Source organism: Sander lucioperca, chromosome 4 (assembly GCF_008315115.2).
Source record: "Sander lucioperca isolate FBNREF2018 chromosome 4, SLUC_FBN_1.2, whole genome shotgun sequence".
Taxonomy (NCBI): Eukaryota; Metazoa; Chordata; class Actinopteri; order Perciformes; family Percidae; genus Sander; species Sander lucioperca.
Window position 1 is genome coordinate 37,045,909 of NC_050176.1, and position 12,132 is coordinate 37,058,040.

The following is a 12,132-nucleotide window of genomic DNA, read 5'->3' on the forward strand; positions in this document are numbered from 1 at the left end:
ATCATGCGCAGCGTCTCCTCCACTCGCACGCATCACACCGGGCCTGCTGTGCTGTAGGTTGTAGCTTAAGTGCAACATGGAGCTTAAAGATGTAAAGAAAAAAAGAAAAACAGGAGAATTAGCCTACCTTTGAGCAAGTTTGGAGGAAAGTCGGAGGCATGGAACCATTTTAAACAAGTTTAAATCGGGCTCATAATTACAGTTAATGTGTCGGGCCGGGCTCGGACACAACGTGCACGGGCTCAGGTAGGGTCGGGCCTGATTTTTTTGGGCCCGATCTAAGCTCTAATCCTGGACCAGTTTCAAAGATTCTTGCTCCTATCGGTCACTTAGACACAAAAACATAGGAAAATAGGGTCCAGGTTATTTTTATGAATAAATTAACCACATGAGCCACTAGTCTACTAGTATGAGTATCAACAGCAGCATACAAAGGCCTCTCTTTATTCCACACAGTCAACCATTGCCCTTCAGAACCATCTCAAGTCAAAGTGGAACTTTTAAGACTTCAATAACAAAAGATGATCCATCCAAATAATGCAGAATATCACCTGCACTGCTGTGGAGTTTTCAGAAAATGATTAAGAAACAGTTTGATGTCTATGTGTCTGTGTGTAAGAGGTGTGCTACTCAATAGTTTTGCAGGGTTTGGAAGTCAGCCATTAACTGTCATTGAGACTATGAATGAGGTCAACCTTGATGATTATAAACAATGTGTTTACAAAGAAAAGGAAGGGTCTACAGGCAGGGGAGACGGAGCAAGTGAATATATTGTATTAAGAATTTACTTTAATCTTCTCACAAACTTTATGTAGACTGTCTTATGACTCAATTCACAATCTGTTCAATTCACAGATTTGGTTAAGGTTTCTATTTGGGCATCTGAACACAAACACTTAGGTGACATTATCTGACATCCACTGGAAATAACATTACGCGTTGTTAGCATTTAGGACACAACGCGTAATGTTATTTCCAACAGGTATGTACTGGTACCTGGTACTCAGATAGCTTAGAGTGTGCATCATGTCAATAGCAGTCAATAGCAGCTTTACCAGTCTGGCCAGACTGGTAAAAAAGATCACACACACACACACACCCACAGTTAAGCTAACACACCATAGTGACATGCATACACACTCACTGGATAGACTTACACAGTTTGTGCTCAAATGCACTGTATTAACATAGCAACATTAAGGCATGCATTTCTGCACACAAACATCCACATAGAAATATATATATATATATATATATATATATATATATATATATATATATATATATATATATATATATATATATATACAGAACACATACACACATATACACACACAACAGAAGAGCACATCCTGAAAGCCTTTTTTTTGTTCACCATCAGTTACTTTCTAAAACAACCCCTCTCCTTCCACTTTTCCTCTGTTCATCATTCGGAGCAGCAGTGCATATAATCTTTTCTTTTACTGCGTGTTGACCTTTGGCTCTTCTCTTTACACACAGAGCTGAGGAATGTCAGCAATGTATAGACCCCTGCTGTCTCACACACACACACACACACACACACACACACACACACACACACACACACACACACACACGTACACTCTAACTTGGAGTACACTCTAACTTGGAGACTAACCCTCATAGGGTTAGTCTCCAAGTCAAACTGAACGGGAAAGACCTGTTCCTGTCTCAGTGGGTAATTTTAAATGGTTTAAATTGTTTTCCTGTGAAGGTTTACAATGTAGAGTTACTGTAACACAACTGCTGCTGCAACTATTAGGATCAGGTTAGAGCAGCATTCCTGCTTCCTCTGCTTTCCTCAACTTGTCTCGATAATCCTGAAATGAGATTATTCTCTAATCAAACAGTGCTTATAAAACATGCATGTTTTAGAAGCACGGTTTGATAGGAGGTTTATACTTAGGAAGAGTCAAGGACTTGAGGTGAACAGATTACAGTAATATCGCTTCTTATGTGATCAATGTTTGCATATGAAGGAACTATGAATTCCTGAGGGACTTTAAACCAGCGTAACCAAATGTTTAGTTTTATAATAGCTCTCTTGTGTCCGCATCCAACAATATAGTTCTAAATACTCTGGCCTGAAATGCGTTGGCTTTCTTCTAAACTTGTCAGGTGCATTTTCTTGATTGCGATCTGTATTCCTTGTTTCCTTGCATTTACTGCCTCATATTTTCATTTTATCTGAATAAAAAAAGTAAAGCCCTCATACCACCTCATGACCGCACAAATGACCCCCAGGTAGGGGGTCAGAGGGGTCTCTTCTCAAATGATGTCATATTACACCGCCCCCTGCTAAGCACCTGCTGTTACACACACACACACACACACACACACACACACACAGAGTTTGTGTTCTCCAGTCTATGATAGAGAGCAAGCTTGTGTTAAAGCTCAGCTGTCGTTGGCTTTGTGTCTCCATCAGCGTGGTGACAGGCGCTTTCACTTGCACTATAGAGCTCCATTTAGAGGGAAACAGCAACTGTCCCAGCTACAGACAGTTGTTACCACACAGTTATATAAGGTAGAACATTATTATTATTGCAGGCACAGTCAATGTGTATGTACAGGGGTTTTGATTAAATGTACCCTTTTAAGTGATTGCATCCGTATGTCCCTGTTCCCTGCTCCTCCAATACATAACACACTGAGTAGTCTCGCATTGCCAGACCTATATCCACAGCGCTGGAGTAAGGTGTGGCTACACAACACATACATTTTGTGATAGAAGAAAAAATGCTTTGGGTTATTCTATTTCTTTAAACCAATAGCAATCTTCTTGGACGGGCTAGGCTAGGCTTTGTACGCAGCGACGGTGGCTCTGCAAAATGGTCTCAGGAAAGAACTTGTTTTGGTGGAAAATGTGCTCACCGCAAAAGAAAACGCCATATACTATATTAAATTAAGTTAACTGTTACCACAATACAGTAACGTGAGCTATTTAAATTAGCTCAGTACATGGTTTAGCTCAATACATGGTTTAACGTCAGTACGTCAGTGTATTGCCGTCAGTGTATCGCCGTCAGTGTATCGCCGTGTGTACTTCGTCCACAACAATTCCACCAATCGGTCCCAAAACGCCCAAGTTAGAGAGGAAATGATGTAAACATATTCTTTGGGGATCTTTACAATCATTCCCCGAATGAACCAAGCAGGCCATCCTTACTTCAAAACTTGCCATTTTCAGCGTGTGACTGCTAAGTCGAAGTTTGTTGTTGTTTCTTCAGAGTTTGAGAACGGCAACACATAGTGAGCGGAAGGTTCTGACTACACACTCACCCACAGCAGTAACCCCGTTAAGTGAATATCCGAGTATGCCGGATCTCCCCATATTCATGAGGGGGGAAGAATGGGAAGAATGACAGGAGTAACTCTTCCTCCGGCATAGGGTGACCAGATTTCCCGGAACTAAAACCGGGACACTTTGCGCGTGACCGTAGTGCTTGTGCACGCACACGCTTTTTAACAGGAATGTGCCAGCCCAGGTCAGACATAGACACAGACAGATTAGACACAATTTTGCCAACAGCACACGTAGGCCTACTGCTTGAACTAAAGTTATGGTAACACTACATGAATTATGAATTCATGCATGAATTAATTCATGATTTGTGCATTACTTCATTCCTTTATATCTTATGAATCATCAGGAATTGACATGAGTTCATAGCCTCTCATTCATGACCTCATGCATGAACAACACATCAACTAAAGCATTAGGTAAGGTGGGTACATCATTATGCACAAGTTGTGTTCAAATCAGAATTTGCGCAGTGATGACCACATTTTTTGCAGAAAAATAAATAATCATGATCATGCTTAATAAATCATAATTCATAATGATGTGCCCACTTACCTAATGCTTTAGCTGTGTTGTTCATGTATGAGGTCACGAATGAGACTATGAACACATCAATTCCTGATGATTCATGGGATATTAAGGAATGCAGTAATATATAAATCATTAATTACAAAATGCATAATAATACATACATCAATTAATTAATGCATGCATTCATGATAATTCATGTACCCTTACCGTAAAGTGTTACCAGTGTTATTCTAACCAACAACAACACACACACACACAAATGTAATCTCATTTGATAGAGCAGATAGCTTCCCTATTGGAAACATTAATTCCGTAGATTTGTTAGAGGAGTGAATTTGCTCAAGAATCAATTTGTTGGCTGAAAGCCTACTGTGAAATTGCGCACAATAGCAAACAACAGCAAACTTGGCCCGTGTGACGAGTAGCGCCTTTAAGGTGGGAATGGTCATGCGGTTCTCTCGTCAGTCCATTGTTAAAATCATACGCTGGACGCTTTATTTGTCTTTCTACATGGGTTTAGTTAATGATCGGGCTATAATAAGACCACGTCGGCTATGTAATCGCTGACAACCGGGACACTTTGGTGTAAACCTGGACATTTTAGCGTCTCGACAGGCGTGGGTCGGTCAAACTGGGACGTCTGGTCACCCTACTCCGGTACAGGAGGTGGCGCTCTGCCACCGCACAACTGGCTTTTTCTTCCGGTTGATGTCGAAATTACACAGACAGGCCACCGAAATTAGTAAAATTTATTCATTTACACACTCTTATCACAGCATAGGAAAGCACATTGCTCTCGCCAGACAATTGACAACTTATTTCGGGTCATTATATCTGTAACAAGTGTCACCCAGTGTCAGGTGGAATTAGCAAGCTAACTTCGTTAGCTAATTAATATTAACGTCAGTCAACGGCTGCAGCGGAGGCTGCTCGGTCCCTCCACTTTTTTTACCGAAACACAGTGTTGACAGCCCCGGAGATGGACAATCTGTTTAGCCATTTCCCGATGTACCACTGATTCAGGCATCGCTGTTTTGTTGTATGGTATCATAGCAACGACTACGACTCACAGCGCTGACAAATTATTTCCGGTTCAAAAACCATGTGCAGATGCTGTCGGTACACGATCCGTTCTGCCTGCATGATCCGTTCTGCACATGCGCAAGATAATACTGTTTTACGTATCCATACGACCTGCACGATCTGTTCCACGCTAGCCTATGGCTAGCCTCCACCGGGAAGTTAACGTTAGTTTAGCTAACAGCTAATTCGGCTAACCGCTAGCTGACAGCTAGATTCAGTCTAAAATAACGTTAACTCAAACGTAATGGGAAAAGCAGGCTACAGCTAAATTAAGACTTCACAGTAATAATAAAGACAAGTATTGAGTGATTGTATTTTAAATGAGCACAAGTAAAGTAGAACTGACGTAACAGCTGTTATATATGTTAGGTGTTTGTTATATATGTCAACGTTTATTTTCAAGTTTTATTTTGAGGGTCTTTTAAAGTTATTACATGCTGTCTCAGCTAGCAGTTAGCCTAACGTTAGCTTGGCTGTCGACCGGAAGCGTGGAACAGATCGTGCAATGTCGTAAATCATCGTACAACCGCGCATGCGCGAACATTTTGCGCATGTGCAGAACGGATCGTGCAGGCAGAACGGATCGTGTACCGACAGATGCTTAACCTGATCATACTCCGGTTATGTACTGTATATATGCACAACACGGTCTCACGACAGTTTGTGTAATTATTTTTAATCTATTGATTCGTGTACAACAACATATTTATCTCATTTTTTTCGTGGTGGCCAGCACGAAATGGGAACCATCTATTCAGAGGTTGGGTTTAGGAAAAAAACAACGGGGAAAGGACGCCTCACACGCCGGGAGACGGCCACGGGGGACGCGCGACAATAACGGGACGGTTGTGATTAGGAAAACAACCGGGGAAACAAAACGCCACACGCACACACCGGTCTCCCAGGTGAAAGTCCAACCTCCCTACACGGCTTTTCGGCTTTTCATACTACTCCCTACCGTATTCATGCTGTGATCACGAAATATGCTTCCCATTGAAATACATTACTTTACATTTTCGTGCTGGCCACCACGAAAAAAACGAGAAAAACCTGTGAACACGAATCAATAGATTAAATATAACGTGACCATTTCACGAACTGCCGTGAGACTGGGTTGATATGCAGGAATATCCCAGTTACTGAAGGACTTCTCTAGGTCTGTTATCCGGGTTATGAGAACTCTGATTTTAACCGGGGTAAAGTGTTTACATGGCGTTTGAGAAATCAGGGTATTGCCTTAACCCGAATATAATCGTTTTTTTTAAACTGCATGTAAACACACTAAGTGAGTGAAAGATCACTGCTGCAAATCTGGGAACTGTGTTAAGTGCCAACAAAATGACAGTCCCATAAGCAGTGAGAGGTAGAGATCTTTGGTAGTCCAGGTATTCTTTATCTAGATATTTTTACTTAAATCAAAATGGCGTGTGATGATAGGTAAAGACAGAGGGAAGCAGGCATGTGCTTGTGAGAGTTCAAATTAGTAATGAGAAGAATGAGTCTTGCTGCATACTTCTGAGCTGACTTGCAGATGTTTCAGGGTTGGATCTCATGTCTGCTGTAAGAGTAATTGAACTGGAATGTGGTTGTCAGAGAATGCTGAAAACACACACGCACACGCACACACACACACACACACACACACCATAACACATCTGTTATTCATTACCTGTTGAGACACTGACAGGCATGTCCAATCTCAGTATAGTCTGGACTGACATAATGTGATATGATGATTGTATCAGTGTATGTTATGGAAATCACACTTTATAGCAACATTATGTAAGAATCTGGATTTTTTTGGATTTGGCAAATCCTACAGTTTTAGAGTGCAATTCACTTACACTGTCGTAAATATGAACAACTGTACATGTGCATGTGTTGTGATTACACTACACATGATCAAAAACGACAGAGACAAGATGGCCACCTTTTTTTTTCGCTCTCCCCAACTAAAAGCCTGTCTGAGATTTAATTTTGTCGGGCGGCCTCATTTCATATGAAACATTTATTCCCAAACACAAGTCCAGGTACTTTAAAGGGTCCTTGAAGTGTTAATAGTAGTCAGTAGTACAAACTAACATTTCCTCTCGCTCTTCTTGTCTCCTTTCAGTTTCATCATCACAGTGCTGCGACCGACTGCAGAAGGAGAAGGAGGAAGTGCGCGTTAGCTTGGAGGAGGCCTTGAACAGGCAGGAGGAGCACCACAAGGAGGAGCTAGTGCAGCTGGAGGACAGGTGTGGCATTCATCTCTGCTGCTGTGCTCACAGCTGGACACTCATCCTCACATACATGTGATTTTTATAACTATACCTCCTCAGTGTTAGCACGCTGTGATTTTACTGTTCTCTAGATGTAATTTGTGTCTATTTGTATGTTCCTCTGTGTGTCAGATTGAGGAGCTTTTACCAAACAGAGTGGGACAAAGTCCACCAGACATACCAGGAGGAGGCTGACAAATGCCGCATGTTAATGGAACAGCAGGTCAGCTCACACACACACACACACACACACACACACACACGCGCACACACACACACACACACACACACACACACACACACACAATTTTGTTATCAAATGTTGTTACAGTCACTCTTCTATGTGTATGCAGTAACAAGTAGTTGCATGTTTGTCTTGTAAAATATTCTTCAGCCTACGTCTCTCCTATAAAACTAAGTTTTATTATGAAATAATGACAGTTGAGCACAACAGGTGACAGAGACAGCACTCAATGAAACATGATATGTAATACATGTAATTAGGGCTGCAGAATTAATCGAATTTTAATCACGATCACGATTTTGGCTTCCCACGATCAAATTCACATGATCGAGCAATATTTAAAATGCTTCATTCCGTTCATAGAACGCTCTGTATCAAGTTTTTTTTTTTCAAAGCTCCGTAAACCCATAGATATAGAACAATTGTCCCGTCTGTGTTGTTTTTCAGACAACAGCAGTGACCAGTGCTAGTTTGAGTCTTTTAGCTCATAGCTTTAGCGGCAGACTGTTGTACGTCCCGCTGTTGGAATCCTCTACAGTAAAATACAGTCACACTACACAGTAGCTACCAGCATTTTAGCCGTGTTTACTACTGTAGCTAATGGTAGGCTACGTTAGCTGCTGTGTAACGTGTTACTAATGTTTACTAGCGTGACATGCAGCGATGTTTCTGTTGCCTCTAACGTCTGTTTTAGAGCATCAGAGCGCAACGCAGACATTTAAGTGGCACCATAATCCGCGTTGCTATTTCGTCCGGTAGATACCGGGCACCGGTGCCCTATTGGCACCGGATTTTAACATGCGGCGTTAACGTGAACAGAAAATTGCGTTGCCTATATCTTTTCACGGCAAACGCGTATGTGTAGAAAGCGGTCGCACAACAACTTAAATGGCATACTCCTTCATAGTATCCTTCAACAAAGGAGGAATGTAGCACAATATGGATGTGAAAGCAGTTATAATTAGCCTATGTGACAATAAAATTAGTTTTGGTTAAAATCAACAAATAATCGTGATAATTAATCGTGATCAATATATTGATCAAAATAATCGTGATTATCATTTTGGCCATAATCGTGCAGCCCTACATGTAATTGAATGCATTGATCTCTCTGAATCTTGAACAGTATTATCTAAGATGATGGAAACACACACCAAAGACGCTGCACAGAGCTCTGACTGGAAACAAAATGTCTCTACTGCTTCTTTGAATTACTGTAAACACCTTGGATATCATCCTACCCTCCTCAGACTGAACTCTTGAGTCTGTCTTTTTCCCATCTTGACGTTTTGACAAAATTATCGTGTTTGATATTATTGTAAATTTTAAGTCTTGGTAGTAAAATGGTAGCCTGGCTCCGCCCTCTGACGTACTTCCACTCAATTTTCATTTCCCTTCAGTAATCCGCCTGGGTTCGCGGTATATTCTTGGGTTTTCTCCGGCCAAATATTTGGTGGTCCAATCAGCGAACAGAGGGAGTGGCTGAGAAAGGCGTTAGGACGTGCGTGAGAAAGATGCGAGTGGACCGCGTTGTGGCAACAACGCTGCCGAATTTCCAGAAGTTAAAGCCCCAGCAAGAACAATATTTGCTGAGTTGTGTTGGTGGCCATGATGTTGTGGCCCTCCTCCCCACGGGGTTCGGGAAAAGTTAGATTTTCCAGTTCGCTCCGTTAGTGATGAAGGAGTTGGCTAAGGCTAACGCTAGCGATGCTAATGCTAAATATAAGCCGATAGTTGTCGGTCTCCCCTCTTGTTGCACATGCGCATGACATACGTCACGACCAAACGTTAGCGATTGGTTATGGCAGATAAAGAGTGGCTCTGGGCAGATCCAATAGTTTTAAACTACAACAGAGTACCTTCAAGGAAGTTAACACTTGTCAATGGAGAGTGGCCAGACTCTCTGTACAAATGAAATGTACGAGAGTCTGGTAGGACCAGGCTAGTAAAATGGTATAGTCCGTGACTAAAACTCAGTGACAATATGATGTGGGACAGTGTCACATTTAAGTAATTTCAAAGTCTTCTAGTGTATGGTAGGCATTAGTTTCACTTGGCTTTGCTAATGGCATTTTTCCATTACATGGTACCTACTCGACTTGCCTCGACTCTACTCGCCTTTTTAGGTTTTCCATTATGAAAAAAAGTCCCTGGTACTAGCTGACGGGTACTTTTTTAGTATCACCTCCGTCGAGGTTCCAAGCGAGCTGAGGCGATACCAAAAGGTGATGTGAAAACCTGCAGACTACTGATTGGTCGGAGAGAATCGTCACTAATCACTGCGTCATCATCGCTTGCAACAGACGGGGGTGTCCTGAACAAACCCGCCATTTTTAATTTAGCCAGCGGTGTTTTTTTTTGCTGCCTCCAGCTTCTTTTGAAACTAAATGTGTCTTCTGGCAAACAGCCACATGCTGAGAATCAAAAACAACACACCTTCCACGTTCTGTGTGTGTGTGTGTGTGTGTGTGTGTGTGTGTGTGTGTGTGTGTGTGTGTGTGTGTGTGTGTCGCGTTAGGTCACGGCAGTTTTCAGCCACGATCGCCTCACGCATGAGACGGTACTAAATCTGCAATGGAAAATGGAGGACGGGGCACTGCAGCCGAGTCGAGCAGGGCTGGTACTAGCAGTGATTAAGCGCTATAAAGTAATTTGCACACCGCCCTAATTTGCATCTTCATCCTTCAGGTGGAGGAGCTGAGGAGCCAACAGGAAGCAGAGAGAAAGAATCAGGAAGTGAGTCACAGCCAGCATATGGAGTCTCTCAAACTGGAGTATGAGACCTCAACACAAGGTGTGTGCAGGACAAATACATACCACAGCTTAATATTTTAAATATTATTACAATAACACTGTTATTCATAAAACTAAGGATTATCTGAAGTTCCTTCCATATTTAATGGTACATGCATTAAAGTATTTTCAAGATTAGTCATTACTGATTAGTCCGTTATTTTGCTCGATCACTTGATGCTAATATTTTATGTTTGTGTAAAATTTAAAATTAAAAATAAATAAATGTGTGTGTATATGTGTGTGTAATGTGTGTGTATGTTTGTGCATTCCAGAGCTAAAGAGGATCCAGCAGACAGACCTGGAGAACCTGAATAAAACTCTGAAGGAGACTGAAACATCTCTCTCTGTAAGAGACGTTCATATATTAATATTAACACAAAGGTTTCAAAAGATGCTTTTAGCAATAGTTTAGTGAGCCCACAAATGGATACAAGAAACTTAGGAAGAATAATGCTGCGCAGGAAGTTTCAGAAAGGTTTTCAGACGTTTTTTTTATGGCGTCAGGTTTAAGTCATACCTCGCGAGAGCGATAAAACACGCTCACGGGCAAATTATATAATTTCACATGCGCAGATATTAGTCTGCACACCAATTCAACAATCGAGAGTTCTACAGGCAGCTGCAAGCATGAAACAAAACATAGGGAGAGGGAAAGAATGGCACCTGCGTGTATTAAACTAAGCAGCACGCTCACAGAGCAGCCACCACGTGCCTGTGAGTGTGCTTTGCAGAAGAACACCAAATTCTGGAGGGAGGTGGCAATTTAAAATATAAAAATAAAATGGATGATGCTGTAAGGGGACTTTCACATCCGGGACCTGGGCCCAGATCTGACTACACTTGACCCCAAAGGCCAGTTTGTTTAGTTAATATGAACAGGCGGTAACGTTTTTCCCAAGGAGCACGTTTTGGGAATATTTTGGCTTTATGCCTACACCTGTTTGCAATTAAGCTGCAATTGAGGTTCATCGGACTAAAAAATGTTTTGTAATTACTTTATATTTAATAGCAATGTCTCCTTTATTCAAGCAACAACTCCCTTTTAAAAGTGTCCGGTTTACTTAATACTTATGATCGAGCCGTAACTTTCTGACTTAACAGCTTCAAGAAAATAATATTTTACAATTCTTCATATTATAAACTAAAATTCGTTAAAGAATCATTTTGTGACTTTGCAGGGAAAATCAGACACGGGCAAAGGCATTAATAAAAGCTATAATAATAATAATAGCGTTCTTTTCACTGTTAGTCTCATTTACTGTTACTGGTCACTTATGATCATCAGATGAAAAATTACACAGTTTCAGAAATATTACATATAGTTACATATAGTAACTTTAACAATGTAGTGCAAGATAGCACCGTAAATAAAGGACTGTATAAGTGTCTCTCATCCGTTGTGTTGTTGGGATATGTGCGGTAAATGTCTGGAAATTCTTGCCGATGTATATAACCATATAGCCTACCTTTAACATTAGAGCTAACGTTAGCCTTAGCTAATATGGCTGTTGTTAGCCTGGCCAGCCAATCTGATTAATCCAGAAACAGAAATAATGTTTCATGACGTGGTGTATGATGTAAAGTTAAAGTGTGATCACATTCCACTAATAAGTTAAACATGCCAAAAACAATATAAGTATCTGGCTAGTTGGCTCTGAATTTCTGTTATAGATTAGGCTAATCAAACTGGCTGGCCATGCTAAACAATAGCCATGGTAGCTGAGGCTCGCTCTAATGTTATAAGATAAGGGTACATTGGCAAGGATTTACGGACATTTCAAAAGCATTGCATCCCAACAACAAAACAGATGAGAGACACTTACATACATTACTTTATTTACGGTGCTGTCTTGCGTTACATCGTCAAAGACAGAAAAACAGTTTTTCAGCCG

The 12,132-nt window shown here is 41.2% G+C and overlaps 1 protein-coding gene across 6 annotated transcripts in view; it reads left to right on the forward strand.

Moving 5' to 3' along the window:
• The window catches only part of LOC116059825 (microtubule-associated tumor suppressor 1 homolog), a 90,038-nt gene that overhangs the window by 68,253 nt on the left and 9,653 nt on the right, over positions 1-12,132 (forward strand). For all 6 annotated transcript variants that reach the window (XR_004897036.1, XM_031313088.2, XM_036000162.1 and 3 more), the window contains 4 exons: positions 7,053-7,176; positions 7,333-7,423; positions 10,133-10,238; positions 10,513-10,586. Coding sequence is in view for 5 of the 6 variants with exons in the window: in XM_031313088.2 (XP_031168948.1) it covers positions 7,053-7,176; positions 7,333-7,423; positions 10,133-10,238; positions 10,513-10,586 (395 nt within the window). In the remaining variant the exon portion in view is untranslated. The remainder of the gene's footprint in view (positions 1-7,052; positions 7,177-7,332; positions 7,424-10,132; positions 10,239-10,512; positions 10,587-12,132) is intronic.